The sequence below is a fragment of the Erinaceus europaeus genome, chromosome X, assembly GCF_950295315.1.
Source record: "Erinaceus europaeus chromosome X, mEriEur2.1, whole genome shotgun sequence".
In the NCBI taxonomy this organism is placed as follows: Eukaryota; Metazoa; Chordata; class Mammalia; order Eulipotyphla; family Erinaceidae; genus Erinaceus; species Erinaceus europaeus.
Window position 1 is genome coordinate 88,351,150 of NC_080185.1, and position 15,916 is coordinate 88,367,065.

A 15,916-nucleotide genomic window follows, 5' to 3' on the forward strand; every position below is an offset into this window, starting at 1 on the left:
ACAAAGTGCCACTGGACACTGTAATGCTCATACTTCTAAGAAATGCTTTGTGATCCTTGTAGCTACTGTCCTGCTCTGCCCTAGGGATCAGGCACCTTTTTATAGGTAAGCTCTTTTCATTTTTATTTTATTATTTCACCTTATGTCACCTGTCTTGACTTTCTTGTTAATGTACCAATGCACCTGATTCATCTTGGTAGTTTTTCCTCCTTTCTCTGTCTTTGTTCAGGTTGTTTTGCTTACAAGAAGATATGCCTCCTCCTCTTTGTCAAATCACATCTGTCATCCTTCCAATTTACATCTAAGATATGTTATTCCTTGGTTAATGCCTCTGTGAACTTTGGCCATCTTTGACTGAATTGCACTTTAGCATAGATTAAAATGACTAATGGGGGTGGTGAAATGGTACGTCTGCCGGCTTGCTCTTCTATGTGATGATCCAGCTTCAAGGCCCCAATACACCATAAGGGAGTACAACAGTACTAGGGAGACTTTGGTGTTGTCTGTGTCTGTCTCTTTAGATGAAAAAAGAAGAGAAAAAAAAAGAACTTTGACAAAACATCCTGTGTGTGTAATGTCTAGAACTTATCAAATATTCTAGGAGCAAATAGTTTATACTTGAATGGGTGTATCACCATGCCAGTCAGGAAGATAAGAGTTGCTACAAGGTCAACTTGATTTACTATAGCTTGCTGCATATCACTCAATTGTTTAGGAAAGCCAAGATATATCATCTTTGCTGGATAGTGCATTTGCTTTACATGCCTGCAACCCAGGTTTGAACCTAGCTTAGAGCAAGTGTCGGTGCTTTGGCATCTTTACCCTCCTCTCATTTTTCTATCTCTTGCCTCTCTCTATCAGAAAAAAACTTAGCCTGGTGTAGTGAAACCCTGGAAACCCTGGGAATAACCAAAAATTTATCTCTACTAGCAGCCACCTCCATGCTAACAAAGAACAATCTGTCTAATAAAAGAAGAAAGTGCAATACCTCCTCCCGTGATTTCTTGTTCTTAGATGAAAGTTTACTGGAATTTGATTCAGAAGTGAAGGGCTTCCTGAAACTACTGAAACTGCCCACACTGGATATGGTAGTAGCTCTGGACATGCTTGTTGCAGGTTTAGAGACAGCACTGGACAGACATGCGCTAGTCTGAACTTGGGGGATCAAGACTTTACTGAGACTGGTGTCTTCTTTGTGGGTAGGATTCTTTTGAAAGTTCAGTATTTCCTTGAATGACAATACATTCGCAGTGGTGAAAAGTGGTGCCTGGTTGATGATAGGCTTTGGAAAGACTAACGGCTCTCTCCCACTGCTAGGCTTCTGCAAAGCCAATAGTTTGTTCAGGAACACATTATCCTCAGCTGTACATTTCTGCTGAAGTGTCAGAGGCTGCTTCATGATGGTCTCGTTTTCAGTGCCGTCTTTCTCCTGTACGTTTACAGACTTCTTCACATGATTCTCCTTCTCAATTTTGAGATTTTCCTGCATGGCCACTAGTTTCTTAATAAGGAATTCCACTTCCATGGTAATATTATCTTGCATGGATAACTGATTCTTCAAGAAGTAACTGTTTGCACCACTTTGATCAGTGGGCTTCTTTGTTAAACCCAACTGCCTCTCTGTACTTTTTGGCACCTCAGCAGAAAGCTTGAGAATTGGTGGCTTCATGGAGAGAGATTTCTCTTCAGTAGTGCCTTCTTGTGATGACACCACATTCTTTAAATTCTCCTTGGTATTATTCTTCTTCTGTAAGGCCAAAGCCTTCCAAAAGAGGGCCTCATCCATCTTGCCAGGGTTAATATGCGATGAAAGTAGCTCCTGAGAGAGGGATTTGTTCTCAGCAGCAGGCTTCTCATTCAAGTTCAGTGATTCCTTAATATATGATCCTTCTTCAGAAGGGACCTTCTTTTGCAAAGCCAGTGAATTTTTTGGAAGCAACACTCTCTCCAGGTTCATATACCTTTCTTTCTTAACGGATGAATCTTGAAGGAACGACCCCTTTTCAGTTGTAGGCTCTTTTCTATAGGGCAATGCATCCTTAAAGTGTGACTCGTCTCCAGAGGTGATCTTCTTGAAGAAAAACATTGTGTCCTGAGTCTTTGGGTTACTTAAGGATAATGGTGCTTTGGCAAGGATAGCTTGTTTGGTTGGAGGGCTCTTCCTAAATGATGGCGACCCCATAAAGAAGGAATTCTTATCTTCATCAACATTATCTTTTAAATGCAATAGGTCTTGGCTGACAGATTTCATCTGAGTGTCAGACTTTCTCTTCTTTAAAGTTACTGGCTCCTTGGTAGAATCTGCCTCATTTGTGGTATATTTCATTTTAAATTCAAATGGTTCCATCAGAGGTTCACTTCCATTTCCAATATTCTTCTGCAATGCCCATGGATTATAGAGAGCCACCTTCCCCTGAATGGTGTGCTTCTCTTGGGATGCTGCTGATACATTGAAAAGAGATCCTTCCTCAGTGGTAAGCTTCATTTTAAAGGGCAATGGCTCCTTAATGAGTGACTTCTCTTTAGAAGTAGTCTGCAATATTAGTGGCTTCAAGTGGGATAGCTTACACTGAGGAGTACACTTTTTCTTTGAAGATAACAGATTGTTGGTGGAAGTTGTCTCCTCAATAGTACGCTTCTTTGTAAAAGTTAAATCCTTCTTAAAAAGTGAGTTCTCCTCAGTTGGACTCCCTTGCTGCAACTCATCTGAAGGCTTCTTCACGGTGGATGTAATTTCCTGGGTGGTGTGATTTTCCAGCCATGCAAATGGATCTTGGGAAAGGGACTCCTCAGTGGTACATTTCCTCTTATGGGACACCACCTCCTTCTGTTGTCCCATGAGTAACTTCTGTCCAATAGTGGGCTTCTGCAGTATTATTGGCTTCCTCAAATGGAATGTCTTCTCCTGAATGGGACATTCATTTTCTAAAGGTAACTTAGTTACCTCCTTGGTATCCTGTGTCTTCCTAAAGAACATTTGTTGCCGCAGGAAGTCATATCCACTAGTCTTAATCTCTTGTAATGGCTGTGGTTTCTTCAACATGGCTGCCTCTTCCCAAGTGGTGGGGCTCTCTTGGAACAGAGATGGTTGTTGGAAAATGGACTTAGGGATAGGCTTTCTCTTAGAGGACAACAACTCCTTAACAGGTGACTTCTCCACAGAGGTGACCTTCTGAGGTGATTTGTTCATATCAGATATATTCACCTGAGTGGCACACTTCCTGAAAGATAAGAGCTTCTTGGTGAAGATTGTCTTCTCAGTCTTAGGCTCTTTGTCAAAATTCACTGGAGCAGAATCTGCTTCAATGTTAATGTCCTGCAATAAGCCTTGCTTTCTCTGATCTGTGGGCATCTTATTTAAGGATGGTATCTTTCCAGTGATGGTTGTCTCCTCTGTTCTCTGCTTACTTTCCAAATTCACTGGCTCTATAATAACGTCAGCATCAAGGTTAGTCTCTTTTTGTAAGGATAATGGCTTATCCAAGAGGGATACTTCTTCCTGACTTGTGCTCTTCCTTAAAGATAACAACTTCTTAGTGAGCAATGTGTCTAAAATAGTAGGATTCCTTTTTGAGACTAATGACTTCTTGAAAATAGATGTCTCCTGAGTTGTTTGTGTTTTAGAGCTGGTAGATGGTTCCAATATGCATGGTTTTTCCACATTTGTTGTCATGGTGGTAGAGGTTACTAGTGGTAAGGTTTCCACCTTATACCTGTGAGGTAAAAACAAGTGTTTGGGTGAGTAAAATGTAGCTCCTAGAATCTTCATTTATAATTTCATGTGGCTGCTACATTTACAGAAAATATGGGAAATATTTTGATACCCCCCCCAAAAGTACTAGAAGGAAAAAAAAATCATTGAGTAATTGGCTAGCAAGCAAACATAAATGCTTTGTCATGCATACAATCCAGATTAAAGAGAACCTCCCACTGCATTGAGTGAAGCTTCAGTAAAGTTTTTCCTCTGCAGGTGGGGACCAGGGACTTGAACCTGGGTCCTTGTGCACGGTAATGTGTGCATTTAACAAGGTGTGCCACCACCTGGCCCCAGTTCCTGCTTTTCTAAAAAAATTTCGACTAAAGGGAGTCCAGCGGTAGCGCAGTGGGTTAAGCATATGTGGTGCAAAGTGCAAGGACCGGTCTGAGCCCCTGGCTCCCCACCTGCAGTTCAAGCCCCCGGCTCCCCACCTGCAGGGGAGTCCCTTCACAGGCGGTGATGCAGGTCTGCAGGTGTCTATCTTTCTCTCCCCCTCTCTGTCTTCCCTTCCTCTCTCAATTACTCTCTGTCCTATCTAACAACGTAACAACGACATCAATAACAACAACAATAATAACAATAATAGCTACAACGGTATAACAAAGGGAAAATCAATAAATTAAGACAAAAAAACAAACAAAAATTTCAACTGAAAACAATGCTGTTTTTTGTTAATGTATGATGGTTTACTTTTATTTTTGACAAACCTAATGTGTATATATCGGTTTCTCTCACTAGCTGTGTTTATTCATCTTTGTCTACCAGCCCTAGTCATACAGTAAAGTGCAGGATGAAATTAATATTGTTTAAAGGCTTATGAGAGAGGATTATGAAGAGAGATTTATAAGGTTTATAAGATAAATGTATGCTAGTAATTAGTGTTGTTAGTAGTTAACCACATAACTTCTTTCATCCTAGAGAAGTCATACTCCCCATGGTACACATTGTACATGTGTACCATGGCTCTGAAATATTTCCAGTATTTTAAGAAGACATTCATTTTTATATGAGAGAGGAGAGAGAGAGAGAGAGAACAACAAAAATCCATAGTACTGCTCAGCTGTCATATGATAGCATTGAGGCTTAAATTTGGACCAGGAGGTATGGGAAATCTATGCTCTAGTATACTGAGCTATGTACCCAGATCTTCTCTAATTTATTTTTTTTTTATCTCTGTATCATCTTTTAAGTTTCTTCTATTTCAAAGAATATCCATTTTCACGACATTTTGTTATCAGGTCTTTTTTTTTTTTTTTTTTGGTTTAATCATCCTCTCCAACTACTTTGTTGATATGCCTTCTCTACAATCTAGAATGTATTTTCAGATTTTCTTAATCCAAAAGGGATAAATGACTAGTGCACTACTGAGTCATTAGACATTGGAAACTTATTAATTTTGTTCTGCCCTTACACCTAGCTGGCATGGCTTAACCACATTTCCAACCTGTCAAATTCTCAATATTGCTCCACTGTCCTCTGCTGATTGATAAAACAGAAAAGAAGTCCAATGTGAACACAATTTGTATTTTCCTTTGGTATATAGACATTCTTCTTTGAATGCTTAAAATATTAAAAACACTTTTTTTCTTAGAGTTCAAAATCATCTCTAAAAATAAATCAGTGCACAGTTCCTTTTTTCATTCATTTTCCCCATCATTCTGGACTCAATTTTGTTGGGACATGAACATAATTAGTATGAGGCTGATGTCAGCCTACTTGCATATTGTGGATTTATGCAAACCCACGAGGGACTGTGGGTGCATCAGAAGTTATTTAAGTGTGTGTATTCTGGAAATGCTCTGTACTCCTTTGAACTCAGATACAGCTAGCTGTTCCTGAATATTCTCCTTCTTCTCAGATCACCGTGCCATTTCTCCTAGGATCTGAACACATGTAGCCTGGCTCTGGTAAACTTAATTTAAACCACCAGGTTCCAGATGCTACCATGATGCCAAACAGACTTCCCTGGGCAGACAACCAATGTATCCTGGAGCCCCACTTCCCCAGAGCCCTGCCCCATTAGGGAAAGAGAGAGGCAGGCTGGGAGTATGGATCGACCTGGTAATGCCCATGTTTAGCGGGGAAGCAGTTACAGAAGCCAGACCTTCCACCTTCTGTACCCTATAATAATCCTGGGTCCATATTCCCAGAGGGTTAAAGAATAGGAACATTATCAGGGGAGGGGATGGGGTATGGAGTTCTGGTGGTGGGAATTGTGTGAAGTTGTACCACTCTTATCCTATGGTTTTGTTAATGTTTCATTTTTATAAATAAAAAATATTTTAAAAAAAGACTCATGGCTCGCTGGGCATCATGATTAGCCTATCTTTGCCCCATTGCCTAAATCTTTTTTGCTGTACCTAAATAACCACAATGTAATAAACCTAACATTTGTTTTAAACTTTGACCAACCTGTGCCAATTTTTTTATTGTTTTAATTACTATACATTTAATCTGAAGTTTTAGACAGTCTCTACCACCCTGAATGTTCTCAATCTCATCTAATCTGAAGATTTAAGCCTTCAACTCAGGAAACTGCTCCTTGTTGTTCATCCAACTATAATTTTTGACTTTTTTTTTTTCTATTCACTTTTTTTTTTAGGGCAGATTTCCTGGATTGAGTCTCCATTCATGTCTTAATCTTAGAATTTATTTATTTATTTATTTATTTATTTATTTATTTATTTAAGAAAGGAGACATTAACAAAAGTAAAACCATAGGATAGGAGGGGTACAACTCCACACAATTCCCAACACCCAATCTCCATATCCCATCCCCTTCCCTGATAGCTTTCCCATTATCTATCCCTCTGAATTTTTATAATGTGCTGTTAAAGAAATAAACTAATCTTCCAATAAGCTATTAGTGAACTATGACCCATGCTGAGCAAGAAAACATAGTTTTCACATTCATGAATGTTTGTAGAGAAGGAGGAAGAGATAGGAAGAGGAGGAGAAGAAACTGAAGCTTCAACAACTATATAAGGAAGTGACAGCCTCAAATATGTATTATCTTACTAATGGCAATTCATGTTTCAAAAGTAAATACTTTGGGGCTGGGTGGTAGCACTGTGGGTTAAGTGCATATGGTGCAAAGCACAAGGACCAGTGTAAGGATCCCGGTTTGAGCCCCCACCTCACCACCTGCAGGGGGTCGTTTTGCAAGAGGTGAAGTAGGTCTACAGGTGTCTACCTTTCTCTCCTCCTCTTTGTCTTCACCTCCTCTCTCGATTTCTCTCTGTCTTATCCAACAACAACAGCTATGACAACAATAACAACTACAACAAGGGCAATAAAAGGGAAAATACAGCCTTCAGGAGCAGTAGATTCATAGTGCAGACACTGAGCCCCAGTGATAACACAGGAGGCAAAAAAAAAAAAAAAAGCAAATACTTGCTTTCAGTCTATTCTTTACTGCCTGAACTCATTATTTCTAGTTGCAGTTTTTTCACCTACAATTAAATGACATACAGCATTATGTTAGTTCCAAATATGCAGCATCACATTCAACATTTGTATCTATTATAAAATGATTACCACAAGTCAAGATAATATCATCACCATCTATAACTACACAATATTACCAACTAGTACAATCACCATGGTACACAAAATATTGTATAATTTATGTGGGTAGTTTGCATATTATGTGATTTATAACTCAGTAAATCTACTAAAATCCCTCTTAGAATACTGTGATTTGGAACAGTGAAATAGAATTTAAAAGAAAGGAATATGCCCCCACACCTATGGGCAACTAATTTTTGACAAGGGGGTCCAAAATATTAAATGGAGAAGAGTTTTCAACCAGTGGTGTTGGGAAAAATTGAGTGGAAACATGCAAGTGAATTAAATTGGACTACCACATATCACTATGCACAAAAATCAACTCTGGGGGCTGGGTGGTAGCACAGCAGGTTAAGCACACATGGTGGTGAAGCATATCTGCAAGTGTCTATCTTTCTCTCCACCTCTCTGTCTTCCCCTCCTCTCTTGATTTCTCTCTGTCCTATCTAACAACAACAATAATAATAACAACGATGGGCAACAAAAAGGGAAAAAATGGCCTCCAGAAGCAGTGGATTCGTGGTGCAGTCACCAAGCCCCAGCAATAACCCTGGAGGCAAAAAAAAAAATCTTTAAAAAAATCGACTGGGAGTCGGGCTGTAGCGCAGCCGGTTAAGCGCAGGTCGCGCAAAGTACAAGGACCGGTATAAGGATCCCGGTTCGAACCCCGGCTCCCCACCTGCAGGGGAGTCGCTTCACAGGCAGTGAAGCAGGTCTGCAGGTGTCTATCTTTCTCTCCTCCTCTCTGTCTTCCCCTCCTCTCTCCATTTCTCTCTGTCCTATCCAACAACAACAACAACAATAATAACTACAACAATAAAACAACAAGCGCAACAAAAGGGAATAAATAAATAAATAAAATAAATATTAAAAAAACAAGAACTGATTAGACTTTTAAAAAAAAATCGACTTCCCTGATAGTGATAGCTATAGCTATCAGGGGAGGGGGTGGGATGTGGAGATCGGGTTATGGGAATTGTGTGGAATTGCACCCCTCTTATTCTATGGTTTTGTTAATGTCTCCTTTCTTAAATAAAAAAAAATCAACTCCACATGGATCAAAGACATGGACATTAAATCAGAAACTAGCAAATACATTTTTAAAAAGCATTGGCAGAACACTTCACAATCTATGCTTCAGAAATATCTTCAAAGACTCAAGTCCAACAGCAAAGAAAACAAAGACAGTAATAAACCAGTGGGAGTACATCTAACTGAAAACAGCAAAAGTTACAATCACCCAAACAGAAAGGCACCATAAAGGGTAACCAAAGATATTTATATAACATACTTCTTATAAAAGACTAATAACCAAAATACAGGAAAAAAACAATAAACTTAGTAAAAATAAATATAATATGGAGATCTCATGTTCATGGCTTGGAAGAATTAACATCATCAAAATGACTATTCTACCCAAAGTCATATACAGATTCAATGCAATCCCCATCAAGGTCCCACCAAATATACTTAAGAGAATAGAGCAGATGATACAAAAGTTTATCTGGAATGAAAAACTACCTAGAATTACCGAGACAATCTGAAAAACAAAGAACAAGACTAGAGATACCACACTCCCTAATCTCAGATTGTATTATAGAGACAACACTGTATTATAGAGACATTGTAATCAACACTGGCTGCTTTTGGATATTGGAGCAAAAACAGACACAGTAACCACTGGAATCTAATCAGCCCCCACACATAGGGACAACTAAATTTTGACAAGGGAAGTCCAAAATATTAAATAGATAAAAGAGAGTCTCTTCAACAAACGATGTTGGGGAAAATGGGTTGAAATGTGCAGAGGAATAAAACTGAACTACTTCATCTCATCAGACACAAAAGTAAACTCCAAGTGGATCAAGAATTTGGACATTAAACCAGAAACCATCAATCACTATGGGGAAAATATTGGCAAAACTCTTTACTGTCTAATTTTTATAGGTGTCTTCAATGACTCAAATCCATTTACAAGGAAAACAAAAACAAACAAACAAAAAAAAAACAATGAGACTACTTTAAATTGAAAACCTTCTGCACAGCAAAAGAAACCACCACCCTAAAATAGAGGCTCCTTACAGAATGGGAGAAGTACATTTTATGTCATATATCAGAAAAAATGGTTAATAACCAAAATATACAAAGAGCTCAAAACATTCAGCAACAACAACAGTGAAAACACTCCAAAAGTGTAGAAAGGATAGGGACAGAATAGTTATCAACGAAAAGATCCAAAGTGCTCCAAGTCACTGATTGTCAGAGAAATGCAAATAAAGACAATAATGAAATACCACTTTACACATATGAGAATGTCATAAATTAGAAAGGATAAAAAGGTGTTCAGCGTATGCTCATGGCATGAAGCATGAGGAGTGGTGTAAGGCTCCCAGTTTGAGCCTCCAGCTCCCCACCTGCAGGGGAGTCGCTTCACAAGTGGTAAAGCAAGTCTGCAGGTGTCTATCTTTCTCTCCCCCTCTCTGCTTCCCCTCCTCTCTCAATTTCTCTGTCCTAAGAACAACAACATCAATAGCAATAACAACAACAAAATGGAAAAAGTGGCTGCCAGGAGCAGTGTATTTGTAGTGCAGGCACCAAGTCCCAGTGATAACCCTGGAGGGAAAAGAAAAGAAAAAGAAGGGAAGGGAAGGGAAGGGAAGGGAAGGGAAGGGAAGGGAAGGGAAGGGAAGGGAAGGGAAGGGAAGGGAAGGGAAGGGAAGGGAAGGGAAGGGAAGGGAAGGGAAGGAAAGGGAAGGGAAGGGAAGGAAAGGGAAGGAAAGGGAAGGAAAGGGAAGGAAAGGAAAGGGAAGGAAAGGAAAGGAAAGGGAAGAGAAGAGAAGAGAAGAGAAGGAAGAAAGGATAGAAACAACAAATGTTGGAGATGATGGGTGAGGAGAAACTTCTGCACTGCTGGCAGAAATGTAAATTTGTCCGTCCTTTGTGGAAAACAGTCTGGAGATTTCTCAGAACACACACACACACAAAGTGGACCTATCCTATCTATGACCCAGCAATTTCTCAACTGGGCATTTACACAAAGGAGACAGAAAAACACATCAGAAGAAATCTATGTATACCCATGTTCACAGCAGAACAATTTGTAAAAGCCAAAAACTTGGAAGCAACCCAAATGTCCAATAAGAGGTGAGTGACTGGAAAAACTGTGGTATATATACACAGTGGAATACTACTCAGTTGTTAAAAATGATGATGCCATCTAATTTGCCTCATCTTGGAAGAAACTTGAAGTTATATTAAGTGAAATAAAAAGAGAAAGATAAACACTAAATAATCTCACTTTCAGGTCAAACTTAAGAAATAAGGATCGAGAGGCCAGGTAGTAATGCAACTGGCTGAGGGCATCCATCACAGTGGACAAGGACCTAGATTCAAGCCTCCAGTGCCCACCTTCAGTAAGGGAAGTTTGATTAGTGGTGAAGCAGTGTAGCAGGTGTCTCTCTTTCTCACTATTTCTTCCCTCCCTCTTGATTTCTGTCTTTATCCAAAATTATTTAGTTAATTAATTAATTAAAAAAGTAAAGTTTTTAAAAAAAGAAATAAGGACAGAGAGGGAAATCACAAAGTTAAAATTGGACTGAGTATGGTGTATTAGTAGGAGGGACAGTGGACACAACCATGAGGTCCTGTTGCATGTTGCATGGGGAAATAAGATATTATACCCATGTGTCAACAACTGCACTGTAAACCATTAAACCCCCATTAAAAATAATATGTAGTAATAATAAGGTGTGTGGTTATAATGTGCTATCAATAAATGTCAGCCATTTACTTATAAAACATAGGTTGGACTCCCCCCCCCCCATCTTCCCTCTCAGGTTCTGTTTCTAACCAAAAATAAATAAATAAATCTCACATTGCTTTAAAAAGGGGGGAGAGAAACACCTGAAGAGACACTTCACTGCTTGTGAAGCTTTACCCCTACAGGTGGGGACCAGGGGCTTGAATCCAGATCCCTGTGCACGGTAATGTGTGTGCTCAGCCAGGTGAATCACCTGGCCCACCTCTCTTTCGCTCCATCTCTCCCCTTTCCCTCTGTTTGTCTCTGTCCTATCAGATGAAATAAATACAATTAAAAATCTTTTTTAAAAAGCTTAACAGAAGAATTGGAAATTGGTGTTAGCCATTTAAACGCACATGGTAATATGTGTGTTTAAGCAGGTATAGGATCACCCAGCCCCTCCTTAAGCTTTTCTAGGAGTATATTATTTTTGCAGTTCTTGATAAGAACACTCAGACTCACAGAACCTGTAAACAACACGGTCCTTGTAGCAGATGAACAGCACACTTTTTACTTAGGGAGACAGTAATTTCTCTCTAGTAACAAGGGACAGACCTCCCCGTAAAGCTTCAAATGGAGTAACCAGAAAACTATCAGCTATCTGCTGAGAATCTCCTAAAATTTGCCCCTTATAAAGAATAGGAAAGCTTCTGATGGAGGGGATGAGATACCAAATTCTGGTAGTGGGAACTGCATGGAATTGTATCCCTCTTATCCTACAGTTTTGTCAATCATTATTAAATCAATAAAAGAAAAATCAACTACCTAAAAAAAAAAGTTGTCCCTTAATAGATGACTGGGTAAAAATGTTATGGGACATATATTCAATAGTATACTACTCTGAAATTAAAAAAAATAGTAAGACTGCGTTGTTGGGAACAAAATGGATATAACTGGAGGTTATTATACTTAGTAAATAAAGAGGTAAAGAACAACTACTAGATAGTTTTGCTCATATATAGACTATAGCTAAAGTCAATAAAGTTACAGAAAAAAAAAGACAACCAAGCTATCTCTTGCACTTTGTGAGAACTATGGTGGTTACAGGGGCAAGGAGGAGGAGATAGTATTGTGGTGGATATGGTGACTCACACAGAATGTGTGGCTGAAATATTTTAATTTTATAAAAAAAAAAAACACTGTTAAATCACTAATAAAAATTAAAATTTGCCCCTATGTTCCAAATCACAGATGAGTTCAAGCAGATACTAATCAGAGAGAAGAAAATGAGCACAAAATATTTGTGCAAACTATCAAATAGAACAGCTCTTTCAATATGAGGGGGTGGACAAAATGGGAATGAGAGAGCTACGGAGGTCAATGAAAGGGATGAGGGATGGGAAGTAAAAAGGGAAAGGGAGAGAAAGAGTGGGGAGAGAAAGAGAGAGAGGAGAGAGACCTGTGAGGCTTCAGCAACCACAAGTGGACCTACCTCAACATGTAAAGTCAGCACTGTGGCTCAGTAAGCATGTTCTCAACGAAGACAAGCGTGTTTATTAAACCATTTGTCCTGCTTTATATCTCACTGCCTTTCAGCCACCAAACTGCAGACACTACTATGATGCCATACTGACTTTCCTGGGCATACAGCCTCATCAATGTGTCCTAAAGTCTCACCTCTCCAGAGCCCTACCCCAATAGAGAAAGATAGAAACAGGCTGGGGTTATGGATCAACTTGCCAACAACTATGTTTAGTGAAGAAGCAATTACAGAAGCCAGACCTTCCACATTCTGCACTCCATAAAGAATTTTCCTCAATACTCCCAGAGAAGAATAAAGAATGGGGAAGCTTCCAGTGGATGGAATGGGACATGGGACTTTGGTGGTGGGGACTGTGTAGAATTGTACCCCTGTTATCTTACAATCTTTTTCATCATTATTAAATCACTAATAATTTTTAAAAGAATGTTGCATATTCTGTTTTCCCATATAAAATAACAACATCTTCACTCCTTCCTACTTACCTATTTGTATTCACTTCATTGCTTCTGGTCAACACAGAGGCAGGTATGGTATTACTGAGCCTCTTAGAAATATCTTTAACTAACTCCATATTAACTTCCTTCTTGGACTGAATTGGCTGGTTTTGGAAAGCCTGCTTAAAAAAAAAAAAGAGGGGGTGAGATAAGGGGAAAAAATAAAAAATAAATACACACAAATTACCCAGTAGGTGCTTTTAAAAGAAAGTTCTGAGTTTTACACACACACACACACACACACACACACACACCACTCTACACCTTGTTTCTGCATTCCCAAGAGTGATAGTTAAACCAGTATGGCACTGGTGCTGAGTAACCACAATGGAAGCTAGTAGGAAACAACTGGTACAACAAGACTAGTATATATATACTAGTACTAGTATAGTACTAAATAATAGCACAGAATTTCCAAGCTATGTGTACATCATGGCTGGCAAATTCCCCAGTCTTTCTTTCTCCCTTCCTTAACTCCTTCCTTCCTTCCTTCCTTCCTTCCTTCCTTTTTTAAAATATACTTTATGGAGGAGTCAATGGATTGCAGTACAATTGTTAGGTGTCTGCAATCATGCACCAGTACCCCAAAGGTTCTCCCCAACCCCCTCCCCCTCTTCTCACAGAGTCCTGTGTTTTGGTGCAATATATATTATTATTAAGGTTATATCCCACTGTGACCCAGTAAGATGCTCAAAGGGAAAAGCAGGGAATATAACTGGCTTTGCTGCTTAATTATGCCAAGATAAATTAGCTTTTCTGGGTAAACCTCTAACACAACACCATCCATGATATATGTATCCAACCACATTGAGGGGATATTTATGTAATAGCTTTGGTGAGCTTCATACACAAAGTCTAATAGCGTCTAATACAGAGTGATTATAGGACTATAAATAATGTCAAATGGAAGTACATTTAAAAGTTGTGACTTTCTGGTCAGGGGAGATAGCATAATGCTTATGCAAATAGACTCTCATGCCTGAGGATTCTAAATCCCAGGTTCAATCCTCCACACCACCATAAACCAAAGCTGAGAAGTGCTCTCATGTTTCTCTCTGTCTCTCTCTCTGCATCTCTCTCAAAAATAAAATAAATACAAATCTTAAAAAAAAGTTGCGACTTTCTGGTAGTCGGGTGGTAGCACAGCGGGTTAAGCACAGGCAGCGCAAAGCACAAGGACCAGCGTAAGGATCCCGGTTTGAGCCCCCAGCTCCCCACCTGCAGGGGAGTCGCTTCACAGGCAGTGAAGCAGGTCTGCAGGTGTCTATCTTTCTCTCCTCCTCTCTGTCTTCCCCTCCTCTCTCCATTTATCTCTGTTCTATCCAACAACAACATCAATAACAACAATTTAAAAAGGGCAACAAAGGGCATTTTAAAAAGTTACGACTTTAAAAACAAATTGGACCTAATTATATTCTAACACCATAACTATACTAAAATATAAAACTGAAGAAAATATAAGAAATGATGAATCCAAGTAAACAGTATTTGACTATATACTCTCAACAGATACATGCTTAGTCAGAATGGGGTTTTGGAGTATGTTGCAAATAAATTTGGAGCTCCTTTTAGTAAATTCATTATGGTGATATAGACAGAAGTAATATTAAAACTCTTTTAGATGTATTGAGCAAGTGATGTTCTCTGGAGCCACAGTTGCCATTGTAGAAGGAACATACAATTATGGATTGAAGGAATGCAGGAAGAGCTCTGTGTATTGGGAAATGATGTGTGCATCTTCATAATTTTCTGAGTGATAGGTATGTGTGTGGTTATGTATGTTAAATACACATATATGCACATGTATGTATACCTGCAGAAATTTCTTAATTCTGTCTACTAAAAGAGCCAGAATAAAACAGATACCCCAATATCCCCGAGCTACTAATCTATCATAGTCCCACTAACAAAAATCAAAACTCTCTGAAGAAATTGTTAATAATTCTAATGCTGAGGATAAAAATAGATATAAGATGAACCTGAAGTATCAACTATGCTTGAAAGTGAAATGTTCAAAAAAGGTGTGGCTGCCACAAGAAATAGTCACTAGTCACACTGAAAAGGACTCTACTGCTCAAATTTGAGACAATTTAAATGCCAAATTAAATATAATAATAAACAATAAGCCACTGAAAAGTAGGGGTTCATTAAGCCATGCCAATACTAAACAGGTATGAAAGAAAGGAAGGCTCCTACTAGAAGTTAAAAAAAAAAAAAAGGAGGGTGCTGGTGGTGGCGCACCAAGTTAAGTGCACATAGTATGAATTGCAAGAACCTGGCACAAGGATCCTGGTTTGAGCCCCCCCACCCCCACCCTGCAGGGGGGTCACTTCCAAGCAGTGAAGCAGGTCTGCAGGTGCCTATCTTTCTCTCTCCCTGTCTTGCCCTCCCCTCTCAATTTCTCTCTGTCCTATCGAAAACATGGTATAGGAGAAGTGGGTTCATAGTGGAGGCACCAAGCCCCAGCGATAACCTGAAAGCAAAAAAAAAAAAAAAAAAAAAAAAAGGTTGGGGGGAGAGTACCAGAATTAGAAAAATCATCAAAGATAGTTTAGGGCAGAGGCTGGGTGGTGGTGCACTGCACTGGGTTGAGTGTACATGTTATAGTGTGTAAGGAGCCAGGTTCGAGCCCCCGGACCCCACCTGCGTGGGAAAGCTTCACAAGTGGTGAAGTGCGGTTCACAAGCTTCACAAGTGCGGTTGTCTCTCTGTATCCTCTATCTCCCATTTCCTCTCAATTTCAGGCTGTCTTATCGAATAAATAAAGATTTTTTTAAAAAAGGTTAGTTTAGGGCAAAATCATCAATGGTGGTATA

At 39.3% G+C, this 15,916-nt stretch overlaps 1 protein-coding gene across 1 annotated transcript in view; it reads right to left on the reverse strand.

Moving 5' to 3' along the window:
• CCNB3 (cyclin B3) overlaps window positions 1-13,344 on the reverse strand; it is a 43,602-nt gene extending 30,258 nt beyond the window's left edge. Inside the window, exons 1-2 of the mRNA XM_060183589.1 lie at window positions 13,089-13,344; window positions 989-3,713 (exon numbers count right to left, since the gene is read on the reverse strand). Of these exons, the coding sequence (XP_060039572.1) occupies window positions 989-3,713; window positions 13,089-13,177 (2,814 nt within the window). The 5' untranslated portion in view covers window positions 13,178-13,344. The remainder of the gene's footprint in view (window positions 1-988; window positions 3,714-13,088) is intronic.
• Window positions 13,345-15,916: the final 2,572 nt, after the last annotated feature.